Here is a 19,249-nt window from a genome sequence, read left to right on the forward strand (position 1 = left end):
TCAGAGCTTCAAACCCAGTCTGTTTTCTCTTTTTTGTTACAGATTTGTCATTTGCTTTTAGGTCACTCTCTTGTTTAGGAACTGCATCTTCCTATGGCCAAACTTACTTTGGTCACAAATGGCATTCATCTGTTGTCCATATGACATTATTGGTATTTAAATTGATAATAAGTTCCTTGAGGGAATGGATCAGAGCTAACATTTTTCCCCTTTCCTGTTCAACGCAGATGGTATTATCATGAAGTGTAGTTATTTAGTAATAAGCCACGCTTTTGGACCGTATGTTTCTTCTATGGTAGAAGAACCTGTTTTTAAAGTATTTTAAAATTATATCTTAGATTTTTTTTATTAGCTCCTTTTAACTATACTGTACATCATAAGCAGAAAGCTATAGAATTTTCAGGCGTCTTGTATTATGGTTTAAACTTGTCATAAAGATTTTAGGATGAGTAAAAGTCACATTCTGTTCCTAGTTAGGGTATCTGTCTTTTTAAGCAAGGCTGGAGAATCATAACAAATTTAAAAAAATAATTGTAATAGAAGCTTCTTTCTTTGTATTTGTTGTTACTGTCGTGGGGCTACAACAGTTGTAACAAATCCGTATCTAGAAAAAGCAGTCAAATACAAGGGAAAGAAATCCTTATTTACTAAAACACATTAGCAGACACTTGGAAATTTAGTTTTGGGGCAGATATCCTTCCCAATATTTTTGGTGTGTTTATAATAAATATGGCGTTCTCCCTGCCCCCCGCCCCCTGTCCCTTTTAAAGGAATTGTCTGTCTTAGAAGAAAGAAGCAAACCATCATTTTACCCACGTAAATATATGAATATATTTCTGACATTGGGGCGTCCCAGAAGATGATAAAGAAATGATAGCAGCTCCAGAAATACCAACTGATTTTAATCTACTTCAGTAAGTACATTATGATAATCTCTAAATACTCGTTTTTTTCCACAAAATGGGAACTGTATTAACTTCAGTTAAAGTTACTTCTGCTTGAGAAGATATAATGTTTCAGTATAAAATAGCATGCATACTTGGAAATAGTTTATATCAATGCTTATTGGGTTCTGTAACAGTAATTCCACGCCTTTTTTTGTAGTATATTTTATAATTTAGATCCTGGAAAATTTATTATTTTTGCTGTTCAGTTCTTTGAGTCCATACTTGGTTTTACAATAGCAACTGTTTTGAAGGGAGTGTCATGAAATTCTTAAAATGTTAAGTGTTCTCATTAGTAAGGAATATATACCATGCAATACTATTTAGGATGTAATGTCAGATTTCTGTTTAAAGTCAAATGACAGGCTAAAACAAATGTAGGAGGGTAGGACATGCTTTCCTTTTTTTTTTTAACCCCCCCAGAAACAAATTATATGCTAATTGGTCCATAAAGTGACTTCAACATAGCTATTTTCTTTACCCTTGTCTTAAAAGCTACTGTGCTCCTTATTCAGCTTTTATTCTCATTACTCTTTGGTGTTTTGATGTAGGAAAGAATTTGAGCTGCTATATGCAGCAGTGGTTTTCATACTAAGCTCCAGTTTCATGAGGTACCTAAGCGAAGAGTGAACCTTTAAACTGCTCGTGGACCCCCATTAACTTTACGCACACATATACCACATATTAGGGGTCTTTATAAGACTTGATTTAAAAACAGAGTCTGGTTGCTAAAAATTTTGAAAACAGCAGATATCCTTGTACATAATGGTGGCCAGTGTCTGCTTTTGATGTTTTATAGATTTTCATTTTTTAAATAATTTTATTATTTTCAGATTGTTAAGGGTCTGTTGGGATATTGCCAATATTTCAAAGTATGATTTTTAATGTGATTTTAATCCCAGTTTATATTGACTCTACTTTCAGATTTTTGAGGTTTGACTACTATAAAATTATGAAATTTCTCAAATACATTAATACAGTAGAGGTAATTTAAAAGGTTTGCGTTATAAGCTTAGACTGTTGACCATTAGAATATCTCGAGTAATTAGAGCCTGAAATAGGATAATGGATAAGAGGGAATCGATGTTGTGGAGGTAGAATAGACAGTATTTGATTGGGTATGTGAGGTGGGGGCAGGGTAAAGAGAAAGGAGTGGAAGATTCAGTCGTGTGATGGATGGCTCATGAAGTTTCCAGCACTAAAAGGTGAACCCAGTATACCCCATAAACATATTAGCATATGGTAATTTCACCTAGGATAGGTTTTTGTTGTTGTTCTTTTGATCTTAAAAACAGAAGGAAGCATTAGAGAAAGACAGACTCACAAGAATATTTCTTCTCTGGTTGGGGATATTTTAGACTCTTATTACCCCATTTACTCACTTCAGTTTTCTTCAGAAGGTTTTCCAGTTAGTAATTAAGCCTCTAGTGGCTCATTCTTTTAGTTGGGATAGTCTGGAGATGAGGATTAAGAATGTAATTGAGCCTTTGATTACTCTTTGGCCATCAGAATATTGGCAAAGACTAGTGATTGCAGACTTAGAGCATTTACTGAGCTCTCTAAGAGAGCTAGTCCCACAGATATCTTGGGGAAGAAAGAAGATTACTTACACACCAAGATGTTTAAAACCATTTTCAAAAATTCTTTTGCAAAGCCATATAGGCATGTGGGAAGATTATTGATGACAACAGTATTCTTAAGATGTAAGAGGCATGAGTTTCAAGGTTAATATTAAGTAGTCATTCAGTTTTGGTGCATTAACTATGGGAAATGGTGTTTATTACAGGCTCTTTTCCTCGCAACATTATAGGACATAGTTAGGATTGCCACTATCTTCAATACATTGTTAAAATAACTTTGTAGGTAAGTGCTATAAATAGTAATTTTTTTCCCCTGCTAGCATCTTAACCATTATTTTAGATTTATAAAGTATTCCTAACTCACAGCCTCTGGACAGCTGGTTATTATAGCAATAAAAATGGAAATAGAAGAAATCTAGTTAGAGAAGACTAGCTTTAGAAAGATAGTCTTGCACTTTGATTCTATTTATTTTAAACAAAACCGACAATAGTTTTACACATTAAAAATGGTAAAACCTTTATCTTTTATGTGTGTTGTTCAGTTCTAAAATCCATTGTGACCCAAATATTGATACTGAGTATGCCTTGCCTTAAGTATTTAAGTGTGGGTCTGTTACTACTATTTAGATAGATAGACCCATGTTTACATATATAGGAAGCATCACACATGTGTATTTAAATTGGTTTACTTCCATTTTGCCTTAGAAAATCCAGATTATACAAAGCACCCCTCCTACTCCAAAATAAGGGACAGTTTCTTAGAACTATAAATCTATATTTTAGAAATTAAAGAGACTTCAGAGATTTCATTCTTTCCTGCATAAACGTTGTTTGTAGATGAGAAGATTGAGTGTGGTTGTCAGTTGTCCAAGATCACAGTTTCCTAGTACCATATTAACTAGAACCAGTTTTCTTGACTATAGCTCAACAGCTTTTTGCTTCATAAAGGATTTTGATCAATTAGCACACTTCCCTACCCTGTTGATTTAGTTTGTAAAAATGTTTTACGTATATTCTTTCAGAAATACATGTTTTGTATAGTTACACTTAGATTATGAATATTTTTGTGTTATATAGGAAAGGTCATAAGATCCTTAATATTGCTAAAATTCCCTAATAAAGATTATCTCATACCTAGTGCTAAAATACAGTTTTACCTGAACACCATGGTCTTTGAATCAGAAAATGAAACCAGCCATTCCAATACAACACCACGTTTCCTAGAGTTAAAAGTTTGAGAGCCCCTGGTTTTGTTTTTATGCTTTGGTTAAAAATTAACAAAATAAAAACATGCTTAGACATTTGTGTTTTAGATTAATGTTTTTGTGTTATATAATTTTAAATGTTTGGTAATATGCTACGATATGTTGCTTTGGGAAAGCATCTTAATTACATTTAATGCTAATATAGTTTTGTAATGAGTTAACCAAGCCTTTCTTTTAGAAAATATGGCAAAATTTAGAAACTCCGTCTACATTTCTAAGGAAGATTTTAAATAATTGCTTATCTTTTTGTCATAGGGAGTCAGAAACACATTTTTCTTCTGACACAGATTTTGAAGACATTGAAGGAAAAAACCAAAAGCAAGGCAAAGGAAAAGTATGTATAGAATATGTGTCTTTATTTTGGTTCTTACGGTCATAAATATACATATATGAATAAATATAATTATATACTATATATAGTTGTTTTAGTTATGTCTCAGATGTTGTTGTCTTTTAAAAATGCTTTTTTCCCCTGACTGGTATGGCAAGTCTTTGAACACTTCTACTACTATAAAGTTGAAATTAATACGTCATTGTTTCTAGTAGTTTATTTTATAAAGCATGGTATGCTAAGCAAAATGTGGTATTCTGTTGGCTTTATTTTTATTTGTAGTCCAATGTAAAGCAAATCAGTAAATTTCTTATTCTAAAGTACCCTAAAAATGTAACCTACAAGCGTTTAAGTCTAATGGGTTACTGTTGACAGTGACTCTTTATAAGTAATGTCAAGGATAAAAACTAACAAAGTTCTGAGTCAATAGAATGCAAGTTTAGAGTATGAGTGGGTAGCCTGAGAGGTGTGGGTAACTTAGTGAATGGTTAAATCATTTTGCTGTTTTGGAAAGTACATTTGACTCCGTGCATGTGTAAATACATTGTGCAAAAGATGACTTGCTTTTGTTCAGCATTTTCTTTGCCAAAATGAATTTTGGATTTATATTTTCTCATGACATATTTACTTTTTTTCTCTCTCTTTTTTTTTGATGATTCTCTTATTTATTTTTATTGGGGTATAGTTGTTTTACAATGTTGTGTTAGTTTCTACTGTAAAGCGAAGTGGAGTTCCCTGTGTATACAGCAGGTTCTTATTAGTTATCTATTTTATACATATGTGTATATATGTCAATCCACATTTACTTTTAAAAAGTCTAAATAATGCAGAAATGTACAATGAGCAAAGTAAAAATTTCCCATTTTAAATATGTAAACATTTTTCATGAACATACAAATGTATATATACACCTATATATAAAAATGCACATAGAATTTTACTTAAATGGAATCATACTGTGCAAACTGTTTCATTTGCTTTTAAAACTTAATGACATGTTGTCAGCAGCTTTCCTATCAGTGAATTTTTCCTGTCTGTAATTTTTAATGGTGTCATAGGATCCCATTTTATGTATGGAACATAATTTATTTAACTAGTCCTTGGAATATCTTTTTAGAGTGCACATAATCCATGTGTTTCATAATTTCGTATGCATTCTTAGTCCCTTAAAAAGCGGTAGTTTGGCGGAGGGGAGAGAATGTGAATGAATACAAATGTTAACTCATGACTATCCAAAGACAGCCATAATTCTAGTGGGTAGTATATGCTTATTCATTAGAAAACCACTTTTCCTTGTTCTGCAGTCATCTTTCAAAACCGAAACTCTGCTTTTGGCTTTAATTTGCAAGCTGGGATAAGACTTATAGTGGCATCTGAATAGAGTAGCCACTGTTGTGAGTGAGGTATTAGGCATCAGATCAATGATTTATTATAACAATAATAATGTTTTGACCCTATACTATGTATGTTCCATGCAGTGTGCTAATAATTTTACATGTTATCTAATTTAATATTTGAACAGCCCTGTAGATTAGAAAACTTAATTTTTATAGATAGGAAACTGAGGTCTAGAGAAGCTTAGTCATTAAGGATTTGAGCCCACATCTGTTGAAAGGTGGTATACTCTTAATGCACTATAGTATACTACCTCATAGTCTTTTTTTAAAAAATAAATTTTATTTATTTATTTATGGCTGTGTTGGGTCTTCATTGCTGTGCATGGACTTTCTCCAGTTGCAGCGAGCATGGGCTACTCTTTGTTGTGGTGCACGGGCATCACAGTGGTTTCTCTTGTTGCAGAGCACGGGCTCTAGGCACGTGGCCTTCAGTAGTTGTGGCTCTTGGGCTCAGTAGTTGTGGCTTGCGGGCTCTAGAGTGCAGGCTCAGTAGTTGTGGTGCACGGGCTTAGTTGCTCCGCAGCATATGGGCTCTTCCTGGACCAGGGATTGAACCCGTGTACCCCTGCATTGGCAGGCGGATTCTTAGCCACTGCGCCACCAGGGAAGCCCTGAAGTAGTTCGTAAGAGTAGGGTGGTTTTAGATTCTTGAAGAAGGAGAAAAGACCCTTTATGGAACAAAGTATAGAAACATACAGACTGTCAGTGGAAGTAAATTTGTAGATCTGGCTATATAGATCAGGGATCTGCAAACTATGGCCTGTTTTTGTACTACCCACGAGTTAAGAATGGTATTTACAGTTTTAAAGGATAGTTAAAATAAAGAATATGTGACAGAGACAGTATGTGGCCTGCAGAGCCTTAAAATATTTACTATCTGGTACTTTACAGAAAGTTTGCTGACTGTTGCTCTAGATCATAGAAATGGGTAGATCTAAAAGAGACCCTCGAAATCATCTATTCTAACCTGTAAAGATATTGATACAACTCTGGCATTTTAGAAATGAGGACTCTGAGTTGGGGAATGACTTTTTTTTAATAATAAGGTATAAATGCTGTTGGAGGTGTTTTATATCTGAGGCATGTAGGCAGCCTATTCACTGATTTATGAAGTCCCTCCACCCAATGTTAACTTTCTTATAAAGGGGCTTCATTTCCATAGTGTTCGTTAATTGAACTTTCATGATAAATAAGTGTTGGAGGGAAGGCCCAGAACAAGAAAGAGGTTGATATACCTATTAATACTGTTTAGAATTCCTTTGTCAATGCACTGCAGTGATTTATAAGACTAACAATAGACATTAAGTTAAAATGTTGAACTCATTACGAGTTACTTATTTCATAGAGTTTTGTTATTCTTGCTGCCCACTACAGTCTGCACCCTAAAGCACGATCTTATGAAGTAGGCACTTTTTTTTTTTTACTTTTATCCTCACTTTACAAGTTAGAAAATCTCTCTGAAGCACAGTGTGGTCAAGTAACTTGCCCAAGATCACTCAGCTAACAGGAATAGAAATTTGGGACTTAGGCAGTCTGTCAGTCTACAGAGACTGTGCTCCTAACTGCAGTGTCACATGAGGTATATGGTAGTATAAGTTAAAAAAATTGATACCACAAAGAGCCTGTCACAACCATATCATTTTATTATGACGCGTGTGTATGGCACTCCCCTTTAGGTCAGGTTTAAGTGTTTTATAATTATGCACGCTATCAGCTGCTCCTGCTGTAGCTTTATTTTGAACTCTCAAGGATAAGGATATAACTTAAGCAACTTGTATTTTTATGCAGACTTGTAAAAAAGGCAAAAAAGGCCCAGGAGAAAAGGGCAAAGGTGGAAATGGAGGAGGAAAACCTCCTTCTGGTCCAAACCGAATGAATGGTCATCACCAGCAGAATGGAGTGGAAAACATGATGTTGTTTGAAGTTGTTAAAATGGGCAAGAGTGCTATGCAGGTAATGTTTATTGTGTTCTTCCTGGTTCATTTGTACATTTTGAACTTAAGTGGGTTATATAAAATATATCCCTGATTTTTCTAATTGTGTTTAAAAAAGTTTTTAATACTGCGTATTAGAAAAAAGCAACAAACTAGTCAGAAAACAAGGGATCTGTCTATTCAGACATAAGACCTTTAAGCTGTGTCTTGAGTCATTTTCTGCTGCATTATTTTCTTTTAATGGCATATAATAAAAAATATGTCAAAAAATATGCTGATGTAAACCCTGACTGTGACATTTCAATTTCCTTTGAGTTTATATAGTGACTGTTAAAACATGAAGTTCTTTGCACATACAGAATTCTTGGCTGAGTGACCTAATGTAATCACTGTCCACTTTAGTGAATTCTTTTGATCACTGTTGTCTATTAGAAATTTTATTACTTGTGCTGTTTCTTACCAGAGGAGTACAGAGTTGGAGTCATATTCATGTTAAATCATCCTGAATTTGTTTCTTCATAATTTTATGACAGTAGAAGCATTTCAGCTTTACACTGGAGGCTAAACCCATATGGTTTTAAAAAATTGAATCAACACTATACTCAATATACACGCTTAATGAAATTATTATTTAATTTATAAAAGCTATAGGGAATAGTTTTTTTCCTTCATGGAATTAACTTTCATCTACAAAAGGTGCACATGGATGGTTTAGGGAAGGCTAGTCATTAAACTTTGTTATTAATGAATAAATGAAATGTAAATCTTGATTATAAATATGCATTTATCTAAATATGTATGGTTTTGTAAATAAAATTTAAAATATCAATTGGAACTAATAAGGCACATTTTTTACACGTAAAATGAAAAAGAATTGTTAGCTTTTGAACTATCACCAATTGTATAGTGCAACGTATTTTCTTAAATTCAAATTCACTGTCACTTATCCATATATGGTTAGCTTTCATAGGGTTGTGATTAGGATGTGGATTTTATTTCTTGTTTAATGTTTTAAATGATTATTTTGTGTACACATTTGAAAGAAATAATGTCTTATTATATTACTGTGCTATGGTTTATTTAGTCATTTCCTAATTTAAAAAATTATCCTCCTCTCTGGTTCCCATTTTGGGTTAATTTTATTGAAGAGATAAATTATCTCTGTTAAATTGTATACCATTTCATTACTTTCCTTTTTATATTTATACTTTTCTCTATAATATTTTGTTCTAAGTGGTTAAATGCATTATTTTTTTTTCTAATATCTTATCATTTTTGTTAACATAAGAAATCTCAACTTATATCTGCAGCTAATTAGGCTATTCTATTTTTGTCTAGTCTGTAGGGTTTTTTTTTTTTTTTTAACTTTTTGGCTCATCAGAATTTTTTAATAGAAAATGTGAGGGCTTAGCTTTATATTTCTTTTTGTTAATGGTATCTCAGTGTTTAAAGAGTGAACATTTTTCTTATTTTTGTGTTGCTTATGGTTTGTCATATGTTAAGATTGTACCTCTCTGCCATTTGTTTTTCTATTTCTAAGTGTGATTTCCCGCTTAAAAGCAGTATATCCACAGTATCTCTCCATTGATTTCCCTGAATCATCTCTCCACCTCCAGTTTGTTTTGTGTACTCCCACTTGTGTTATCTTTCTAACACCAAATTTGATCAAGGAAGTCTCCTGTTTACAAACTTCTAAGAGTTCTTCCTTATCTAAAAGTTCCAGCCCAGATTTCCTTATGGCATACTTGCTGTTCTCTAGCCGCCATATGTTCTCTGCCCCTAGACCTTTCTTTTTGTTTTTCTTACTGCCTGGAATAGTCTTATTTTTCTCCCTTCCATATCACAGGATTGACTAATTCAAATGTCACTCTTTTTTGGGGAAACATTTTTGGACTCTATCTCCTTCTCCCCTTGAATGTATTTCTTATTCTTCTCTTTCCAGTATAGCACTTAGTATATTGTATTATAGTTATGCACACGTCTGTATTTGCTTCTAGATTGTTAATTCCTTGATTGGGGACTGTGTATTACTCATTTTTTTGTATCCCCAGGATATCGCTATTTCGGTGATTATGAGTGAGAGTGAATAAGTACAAGACTCACTGTTGGTTTTAAAATAGTTCTTAAATTTTAAGAAAGAAGAAATCATGCATGTGCCCCTAGTTCTATTAGATAATAGACGTTGAATTTTATTGAATGAGTTTTTAGTATATTATTTGATGATTAAAAATTTTAAATATATTTCATTGTGATAGCTTGTATTAGTTTTACTATTTGTATTTTATTTGTATTTATTACAGCAGCCTTATGTAAACTCTAGTATAAACTCTTCTTGATCTTCAAGAATAACTTTTTGATGTGATGTGATTTTTTTTTGTAAGATTTCATTAAATATTTTTGTATCTTTATTGATGAGAATAGCCCTTGTTCTAGTTATCTATTGCTGCATAACAAACCACCCCAAACTCAGTGATGTAAAAGAACAACCATTTTATTATGCTTAGTGATTCTGTGGATCTAGAATTCAGACAGAGGTAAATAGGGATGTCTCTTTTGTGCTTTCATCCATGATGGCTGGGGTCTTAGCTGAGATAGCTTGAATGCCTGGAGGTGACAAAAACAGTTATGGACTATAATAATCTGGAGACTTCTTTATTCATGTTTGGTACCTAGTCAGTAGTGATTTGAAGGCTGGGCTCAGCTGCAACTGTTACCTGGAGTACCTACAAATGGTCCTTCCACGTGGCTTTGGCTTCTTACAGTATGGCTTCTGAGTTTGGAGAGACTATCCTGAGAGGAAGTATCTAGTTCTGTAGTGCTGCAAGAACCCAATGCAGAAGTTGAATAGCCTTCTATGACCTAATCTTGGAAGCATCATTTCTGCTGCACTCTGTTCTGGAGAAGGGGACATAGACCTCACTTCTTTTGGGGGAGCAATGTCAAACAACTTGGGGCCATGTTTTAAAACTCCCATATCACATAATATATTCTCTTGATACTGCCCATATCATATTTGGGGATCATCTTAGAAACATTTCTTTCATAAATTGAGTTGGTTGACATACACAAGCTGCTATAAAATATAGAAAAGGACTGAAATCTAGAAATTAAGCAACATTTTAGAATATGTCCAGTAAATCTCTATGAGCCAGGTTATTCTTAAATAATATTTTCTTTTTCTTTTCTTTTTCATGTGATCATATTATCTTTTTTGTACATCAAATTATACATATTTTATTCATTCAGTTCATACCCAAATTCCGTATTTATTGGTATATAACTTAAAACATTTTCCCTCCTGACTTTTCATTTTTTATATTAGCTGTAATTTATCATCTTAATTTTTTAAATTTCGTTTATTTAAAAATTTTTTAATCTGTTTTGTGGTTTCCTCTTTTGTCCATGAAGGAATAAAGTGCTGCTTTTGTTTGTTTGTTTGTTTGTTTGTTTTTGCGGTGTGCGGGCCTCTCACTGTTGTGGCCTCTCCCGTTGCGGAGCACAGGCTCTGCACACGCAGGCTCAGCGGCCATGGCTCACGGGCCCAGCCGCTCCACGGCATGTGGGATCTTCCGAGACCGGGGCACGAACCCATGTCCCCTGCATCGGCAGGCGGACTCTCAACCACTGCGCCACCAGGGAAGCCCCTAAAGTGCTGCTTTTATTTTTTAGTTCTGTTTTTTAAAAAATTGCTATATTGAAATATACTTCACAAACCATAAAATTCACCCTTTTAAAGTGTAAATTCAATGAATTTTAGTATTGGTACATTCACAGAGTTGTGCAGCCATCACCACAGTCTAATTTTAGAATTTTTTCAATACCCCAGAAAGAAACCTCGTGCCCATTAGCAGTCACTTTCTCCTCACCTGCCCCCAGGTCTAGGCAACCATGAATCTACTTTCTATAAATTTGCCTATTCTGGACATTTCATATAAACGAGGTCATAAATATATGGTCATTTTTGAGTGGCTTCTTTGACTTAGCGTGTTTTTAAGGTTCATCCATGGTGTGGCATGTATTATAACTTCATTCTTTTTTATTGCCAAATAACATTCCATTGTATGGATATGTCATGCTTTATTTATCCATTCATCCCTTGATGTATCTGTGGTTTGTTTCCACTTTTTGGCTGTTGTGAATAATGCTGTTATGAGTATTATTGTACAAATTTTTGTTTGGACATACGTTTTCATTTCTCTTGGGTAATAAATACCTAGGAGTTGAGTTCCAGGGTCATTTAATTCTTTAGCCTTTTGAGGAGCTGCCAAACTGTTTTTACAAAGTGGCAGCACCATTTTACTTTTTTACGAGCAGTGTTTTAGCATTCCATTTCTCCAAATTCTTGCCAGCATTTATTATTGTCTGTACTTTTTATTATAGCCATCTTAGTGGGAGTGAAGTGGTATCTTATTGTGGTTTTGATTTCCATTTCCTTTGTGGCCAATTACACTGAGCATCTTTGCATGTGCTAAGGGCCATTTGTATATCTTCTGTATAGAACTGTCTATTCCGATCCTTTGCCTATATTTTTAATTGGGTTATTTGGCTTTTTAAAATTATTGAACTGTAGTTCTTTATATTTTCTGGGCACAAGTTCCGTATCAGATATATGATTTGCAAATATTTTCTCCCATTCTGTGGGTTGTCTTTTCACTTCCGTGATGGAGTCCTTTCAAGAATAAAGTTTTAATTTTGAATAAGTCAAATTTATTTTTTCTTTTGTCTCTTGTGCTTTTGGTCTAATATATAAGAAGGGTTTGCCTAACTCAATGGTTATGAAGATTTACTTCTGTGTTTCATAGGTTTAACTCTTACATTTAGGTATTTGATTGTGTATGATGTGAGAGAGGGTCCAGCTTCATTCTTTTGCATACAGATATCCAGTTGTCCCAGCACCATTTGTTGAAAAGACTAGTCTTTCACTATTGAATTGGGTTGGCATCCTTGTCAAAAATCAAATGACCATCAATCTAAGGGTTTATTACTGGACTCTCAGTTTTATTCCATTAATCTACGTATCTGTCCTTATGCCAGTACTCTACTGTCTTGATTACTGTAGCTTTGTAGTAGGTTTTAAAATCATGAAGTGTGAGTCCTTCAACTTTGTTCTCTTTTCAAGACTGTTGACTATTCTGGATACCTTGCATTACCCTAAGAATTTTAGGATCAACTTTTCAATTTCTGCTAAGAAACCAGCTGGGATTTTGATAGGGATTGCATTGAGTCTGTAGCTCAGTTTGGAGGGTACTGTCATCTAACAATATTAAGTCTCCAGATCCATGAACTATCCTACTTTCTTTTGATGCTTATTTCTTATTAATATGGGACTATTAGTGCTCACTACAATATTTTAGTCAAATATCAGTATTTTCTAAGATATCTATAATATCTATATAGATATCTATATAGATATCACTATATAGTGATATCTATAATATCACTAAGAAATTTCAGTTTATAGAATTGGGTCCCATATTTAGGTTTTAGATTCCTTTTAATGCAAAAATGAGGAAGATGGATCATTTATGTACAATCAGGTGATTAATTTACTGAATTTGATTCCATTTTATTGTTTAAATTTAACTTTAAATTTTAGTATACAAGTGTATGTATTTATTGAAATAATGTGATACCACTTAATGTTGAATCTTAACTATTTTAATCTGACTTAATTAACTCTTAGAACATTAGAAAAAGCTAATGGTTCTTTTCCCCCTCTGCTGTAGTCGGTGGTAGATGATTGGATAGAGTCATACAAGCATGACCGAGATATAGCACTTCTTGACCTCATCAACTTTTTTATTCAGTGTTCAGGCTGTAAAGGTAAGATATTTATTTTGGAAGCAGAATGTTATCAAATGTTCTCTTCTTTTTTGTTTCACCTTAAGATTATTAGCACTTCATGTGGAAACTAATGCCACGATACTGAGTTATTTGCATTATAACCATACAAAATGTATGTAAGGAAAAAAGAGCAAAGAACAAAGAGAGAAAGTCTGTTGAGACTGTTATATTCATATGTGAAAGTTAACTAAAAACTTGGCAATTTTATAATTGTTATGTTACTTTATTAGATATATTTCCCACTTTCAGCATCTGGTTTTAGGAGCAAAGAAATGGATTAAGAATGGAGGAGGAAGATAATGAAGAGATACAGGTTCAAGTGGCAGGGAATTGTAGAGTGTAGGGAGTTAAAAAGTGCCCTGAATAACAGTAAGTAAGTAAGTAAGTAGGTAAGTAAGTAACTAAGTAAGTAAGTAAACTAAGGAATTGGTGACATTTACAGGTTTTTTTCCCTAAAAGGTAGAGAAACTGGAGTGGGGAGCGGGGTCTTTTTTAAAGTGTTTATACTTTATTTTAAAAGATTTTGAAGTAAGAGTAGGGAAAATAGAAAATGTCTTCCCTGAGACAAAAACATGTAGCACACACATTTGGCCAGGGAGACAAAATTGTGTAAGTTGGGGAGTCATACATCCTGATCTGGATCAGTAAATGAGTTAGTCAAGATCATGGGCAGGTTCTGATTTATTCTGTGTCTCCCTAATACTTGGCCCATCCTTGAAATGCTAGAAGATGCACAGGCTAATAAATGTTACAGTTTTCCAAGGGTATTACATTTTTTTTAATGAAAATGACACCAAAAACATGGGCATTAGAAGTTAGGAGGAGGGAAGATTGCCTAAAAGTAGATCTAAAGAATTAAGGTGCTAAAGAATGACTGATTTAATAAACAAATCTGAAAAGAGATCCCAGAAAACAATTTACTTATGTCTACTCCTTTAATTCTACAAAACTTCTTTAAAAATCCTGTCATTGGAATTGGAAAACAAGTAACATTTTAAGAACTGATGCATTTTATGAGGTCAATCACAACTTTCAGTGCAGTCTACATATTAAATGTTATATGTGTGAGGCCTGATAGACAAATTTATTAACTTATTGAGTCTATGGTCTTCATAATGCCATTAATATGGCCATTTTTTAGAAATTTTAATGTCTTTAGAGTGCAGAGAGTTGCCTAGTTTACTTCTTAGCTAAAGGTAGCTGTAAATCAGTATTAGAAAATTCTACTGATTCTGCTCAGAGGAAGTGTTGTAGTAATGACAGTATGATGAACCAGATTAACTCCTCAGAAAATGAGATACGTTGATACTATTTTTTTTTTGTCTATGTCCATTCCATCTTTCTGGAGTAGAAGGGTACAAGTACCTGTTTGTGGTGTTATGTAATCAAGGGCAATGCCCTTTCTCTTTAGATTCTTTGAAAATGGAAGGTTGATTGCAGAACAAGTGAACAGGTGCCAGAAATAATTTAATGAGTTGAAATTCTAATTTTTATATTCAGTCTTACCTATTATACCATAGTTTGATCAGTTTTAGTTTCCTAACTAGGCTTCTGAATTGCAGTTTTAAAACAAAGCCGTAGTCAGAGCATTTCCCTTTATCAGATACATTCCTTTTCTGGCATCACTGTATTTATAAATCAGGAGCTTGCCCATTAAACATTTGGACATACCTTGTCACAAACAAGGTTGTGAAAATTTTTAAAAATTGAAGGTGTTGAAAACTTAGGTAGATTTAAACACTGCTATAGTATTTATTTTAGAAGCAAGGAAGCTCCATAAAGAGGAATTTACCATGTAATCAAAGTTAAGGTCATTAAGTACTTAGAAAACATACTCAAAAATATTTTGGTAGAATTCTTTCATAAATGAATTAGAAACATGCTTAAGTATATACAGTGTACCTTTTCCTGTGGATTTAGGACTGTTATTATGAGCATCAGTTATTTTACTGTAGTTATGCCTTCTGAAGTATTGAGGTATGTGGAGAGATGTTTGGCCCTACACTGAATGGCTCCAGACTGCTCTGTGGTTGGTGATTCTGTGGCCAGTTGTTTCCTTCTTTCTTTCCTGGTCAGCTGTCACTTTTCAGTTTACCAGTTTTTAAAGCAGTCTTGCTTCATGTCCCCCACACTTTTAAGGCAGTGGGAGCTGGCCTGATGTCCTGATGGCTCCTTTACACCTGCCTCAGGAGTTATTATATGCATGGAGTTTGTGACAGCTATTTTGTTTTCTGCTTATATTTGGGTTTATGGCTGTTATATGGTCTATGAGATGAGAGGAGGAGCTTTAGAAGTTTGTCAAAATGTATGCAATATGTTTACTTTGAGATTTATTTATATATAAATGCTTATTTCGTAGAAATTATTTCAGGGATTGAGTTACTTGTCCTTCTCTAGCACTGCCACATTTACAGTACCTGGGTATAAAGTATGAAAAGGTTCTGGAGATCCATGGATCTAGATATAAATTAAAAACCTCTCAGAAGGTTTTTGAGAATGTGCTTCTTTAGTCAGGGAAATCATGCTTTCTTTCAAATTTGTTAATATTTTTAAACAATCATTTGATTTTTTAATGTGGTAAGTAAGGGCTCTTTCACAGTACCAGTAGAAATTGATCTCACCTGGGGCTGGGCAGCAAGATGTAGACTAATAATCTCATACAAATTATTTAACTTCTCTTTGCCTTAGCATCGGTTTCCTCATCTGTAAAGCCAGGATTATAGTACCTCCTATATAGGCTTGTTGCCAGGGCTGAAGTGGCTGGTGCATACGCGGCTCAATGGATGTTAGTTCCTATTCTACTCCTGCTGGTTTTGTTACGCTACTGGAAGGTCTTCAGATTGCATGCCCATAGAGAAGGGAGCTCACATAGCAGTTGTTCTTTTCAGATTTGGGGTTGGAAAGAGAGTATGATGTTCTATTGTTGTTTTTAAATTTATATGCACACACATGTGCATGCGTATATAAAATAGAGCTTGGTCAATTGAAATATATCTAACTTTTATAATAAATCTCATATTCCTGTACCAAGACATTCTTTTATTTTTAAATTAAAAAAAATTTTTTGTTTGGCTGTGCCGTGCTGCATGTAGGATCTTAGTTCCCCAACCAGGGATCGAACCTGTGCCCTCTGCATTGAGCGTGTGGAGTCTTAACCACTGGACTGCCAGGGAAGCCCCAAGACATTCTTTTAGATGTTACTATATTTATGGTATTCATAGTGATTAGACTGGCAAAGAATAAATAATCTAGCATTAGAAATGTGGTTTAGGAAATTCACTTTTTACATTTTTTCTTTTTTAAAAAAATATCTGACACCCCATCAGTGGAAATTCATGTATGACTTCTTCTTGCATTGTCTCCTACTCATAACTTTTTCCTAGAAACCCCTTTTTTGATATTTGACCTATACCTGGCTAACTTTTACTACCTTTTTTTTTTTTGAAATACAGTTGATTTACAGTGTTAATTTCAGGTGTACAGCAAAGTGGTACAGTTATACTACTTGTAATGTGCATCCTTTCTCCTTGCCTCTTCCATACTCCTTTAAAACTCTAAATGTCCTTATAAGAAACACCTACTTATCCAGATCTTTTTTTTTTTTTTTTGTCTGAGCTATAGCCTTTCTTGGCTTTTCAACTCATTTGGACATTTATTATGTACTAACTTTAATACTTTATTTTTCCCTTTCTCTCTGCTCCCCCCCCCCCCCCCCCGTTATTCTTTGTTTAAACTTACAGCTAGATTACAGGCTTCTGGATGAGCAGGAACTACAGCTTACTACTTAGGTTTATTTGAAGCCCTTCGAGGGGATGATGGGATGTAGTTGCCTTACATATTGTTGTACTTAATAAAGAAACCTGGCTAAAGTGAAGTCTTCCTATTACTCTTTCCGTTATTTTCTTCAGGTTCATCCTCAAGGTTTTAAATGTTACCCTGGATGCTGCCTCATGCTTGATGACATATGCTTTATATTAAAGGGTCTTAGTCATTCTATGCATGAGTAAAGTTAAGTCAAGTAGAAATGGCTAAGGCTGATTGTTCTAGGAAAAAAAGATACCTGTCAGAAGTGTGGGGCTATTTTCTTGTATATGTTGATAATGGCATTTGTGCTTTATAGGGTTGAGTAACACGGTAAAGATCAAGTGCTATTGAAGTACACCTTATTGTGTGATTATAGACATTTTAGTGTTAGAGATGGACTTAGAAGTTATTTTTTTAATTTACCATTAACTTCTTACACTTGCAAATTTCAGGTGTTGTCACAGCAGAAATGTTTAGACATATGCAGAACTCTGAAATAATTCGAAAAATGACTGAAGAGTTTGATGAGGTAAGTTATTACCCTAAATGTTATGATAATTTTATGCATCTTGATCATGATTTACTCTTCAGAGTATTAAATTCTGAATATTAGTGTTGTGGGTAGGAGCTTTGGCAGTAGAAATCCAATCAAATGATGGCCATGTGACCTTGGGCAAGTTGTCTTAGCATCAGTTTCATCATCTGTAAAATGGAGCTAAAAATACTTATAAGGCTGTTATGAAAATTAAATGCAGTAATGTTTGAAAAATTCCTTAGCATTTTACAATGCCTGGCATATAGTAAGAACTTAATAAATGGTAGCTGTTTTTATTTGTCAAAAAATTAAAATTTCAAGTAAGAATAAAATTAAGTGCCTACAAACATATCTTAGAATGTTGTAGAAGGAAGATTTGATAAATACTTGGGGAACCAGGTGCAAGCTTAGGCAAAGGAAAATACATACATACATATATATGTATAAAATTGTTTAAAGTCTTATTTATGTTTCAAATATGAGTAGTAAGAACAATACAAATCCATAATAAGTAGTAGCTTAGACTTTAGTTGATCCTTTATCACGGTGATGTCTTTGAAGTATTGTTGCCAATAAAGACATATTTAGATTTACTTTAATATAAACTCCTTCAGGACAGGGATTTTTGTTTGTTTTGTTCACAGCTGTATTCCAGCACCAGTAGTTTTACTCTTTAAAGCTTTTCACCATGAATTTTCAAGTAGAAAGCCTTGTCTCATTTGAGTTTTATTTGATGTTTTTTGGGTTTTTTTTTGCTTACTCAGATGAAGGAGCTTTCAACTATCATTCTAAAAGATAGACAAGAGTTGTTAAAATGGCTTTGATGATCACTAAGTGCTATTAATCAGTCTCTAATTGAGATATAATTATGAGGAAAGGTATTATTTTAATTTTCTGATATTAAATGTTTTAGTGAGAACTTTCTTTCTTCTAAACAGCTATTTGAAATAAGAATCCTGAAATAAGATTTGAAAATATCAGCAAACCAAGTTGCTAACAGCAATTAAGATGACACTTTTCAATATAGCACTAAATGAGCCAATCAGAAAATGTGGAAGAAAACCTTTTTGTGGAGTATTAGGACCTTATTCTCAGATGAGACATAGTTCAGCTTGTTTATGGCATGACTTAAAATTTTTAAAAATGTATGGCCCTAACGACAAAATTTAATTGTTAAAAATTTTACTAAATCATACTGATAAAATGACCTTAAGTTTCTAGGACATTCTTGTCAGAAACTCTTACTTTTAGAGGTTCTGTGTAGTATTGATCTCTGTTTTTATCTTTATGACTTGCTTGTTTTTAATGATTTATGGAGGACCTCAGTGTATCTTCATTGGTGAATGCCCCATCTTATATATAGGAGTACTTGAGTACCTGTCTTTCCAGGTCATTCTAGCTACATTTCCATTTTTAAAAAAAATATCTCATTGTTTACATCTGCTGACTATTTGATGTCCTGAAGCTAATGAAAACATACATTGTAATCCTTCGATTATTTATAACTCATACATCAATCCATTAGACTGGCTGAGAATGTGATTTCATCATTTTGAATCCATTAAAACATATAACTTTGGTTTGATGTTGGTTTGGTTTTGTTTTAAAGAAATTT

The 19,249-nt window shown here is 33.6% G+C and overlaps 1 protein-coding gene across 2 annotated transcripts in view; it reads left to right on the top strand.

Annotated features, from left to right (window-relative positions):
- Nucleotides 1-870: 870 nt before the first annotated feature.
- The window catches only part of STAG2 (STAG2 cohesin complex component), a 73,311-nt gene continuing 54,932 nt past the window's right edge, over nucleotides 871-19,249 (top strand). For both annotated transcript variants that reach the window (XM_065900907.1, XM_065900908.1), the window contains exons 1-5: nucleotides 871-914; nucleotides 4,045-4,123; nucleotides 7,306-7,470; nucleotides 13,178-13,274; nucleotides 17,552-17,628. In XM_065900907.1, the coding sequence (XP_065756979.1) occupies nucleotides 871-914; nucleotides 4,045-4,123; nucleotides 7,306-7,470; nucleotides 13,178-13,274; nucleotides 17,552-17,628 (462 nt within the window). The remainder of the gene's footprint in view (nucleotides 915-4,044; nucleotides 4,124-7,305; nucleotides 7,471-13,177; nucleotides 13,275-17,551; nucleotides 17,629-19,249) is intronic.

This window comes from Phocoena phocoena, chromosome X (genome assembly GCF_963924675.1).
Source record: "Phocoena phocoena chromosome X, mPhoPho1.1, whole genome shotgun sequence".
In the NCBI taxonomy this organism is placed as follows: domain Eukaryota; kingdom Metazoa; phylum Chordata; class Mammalia; order Artiodactyla; family Phocoenidae; genus Phocoena; species Phocoena phocoena.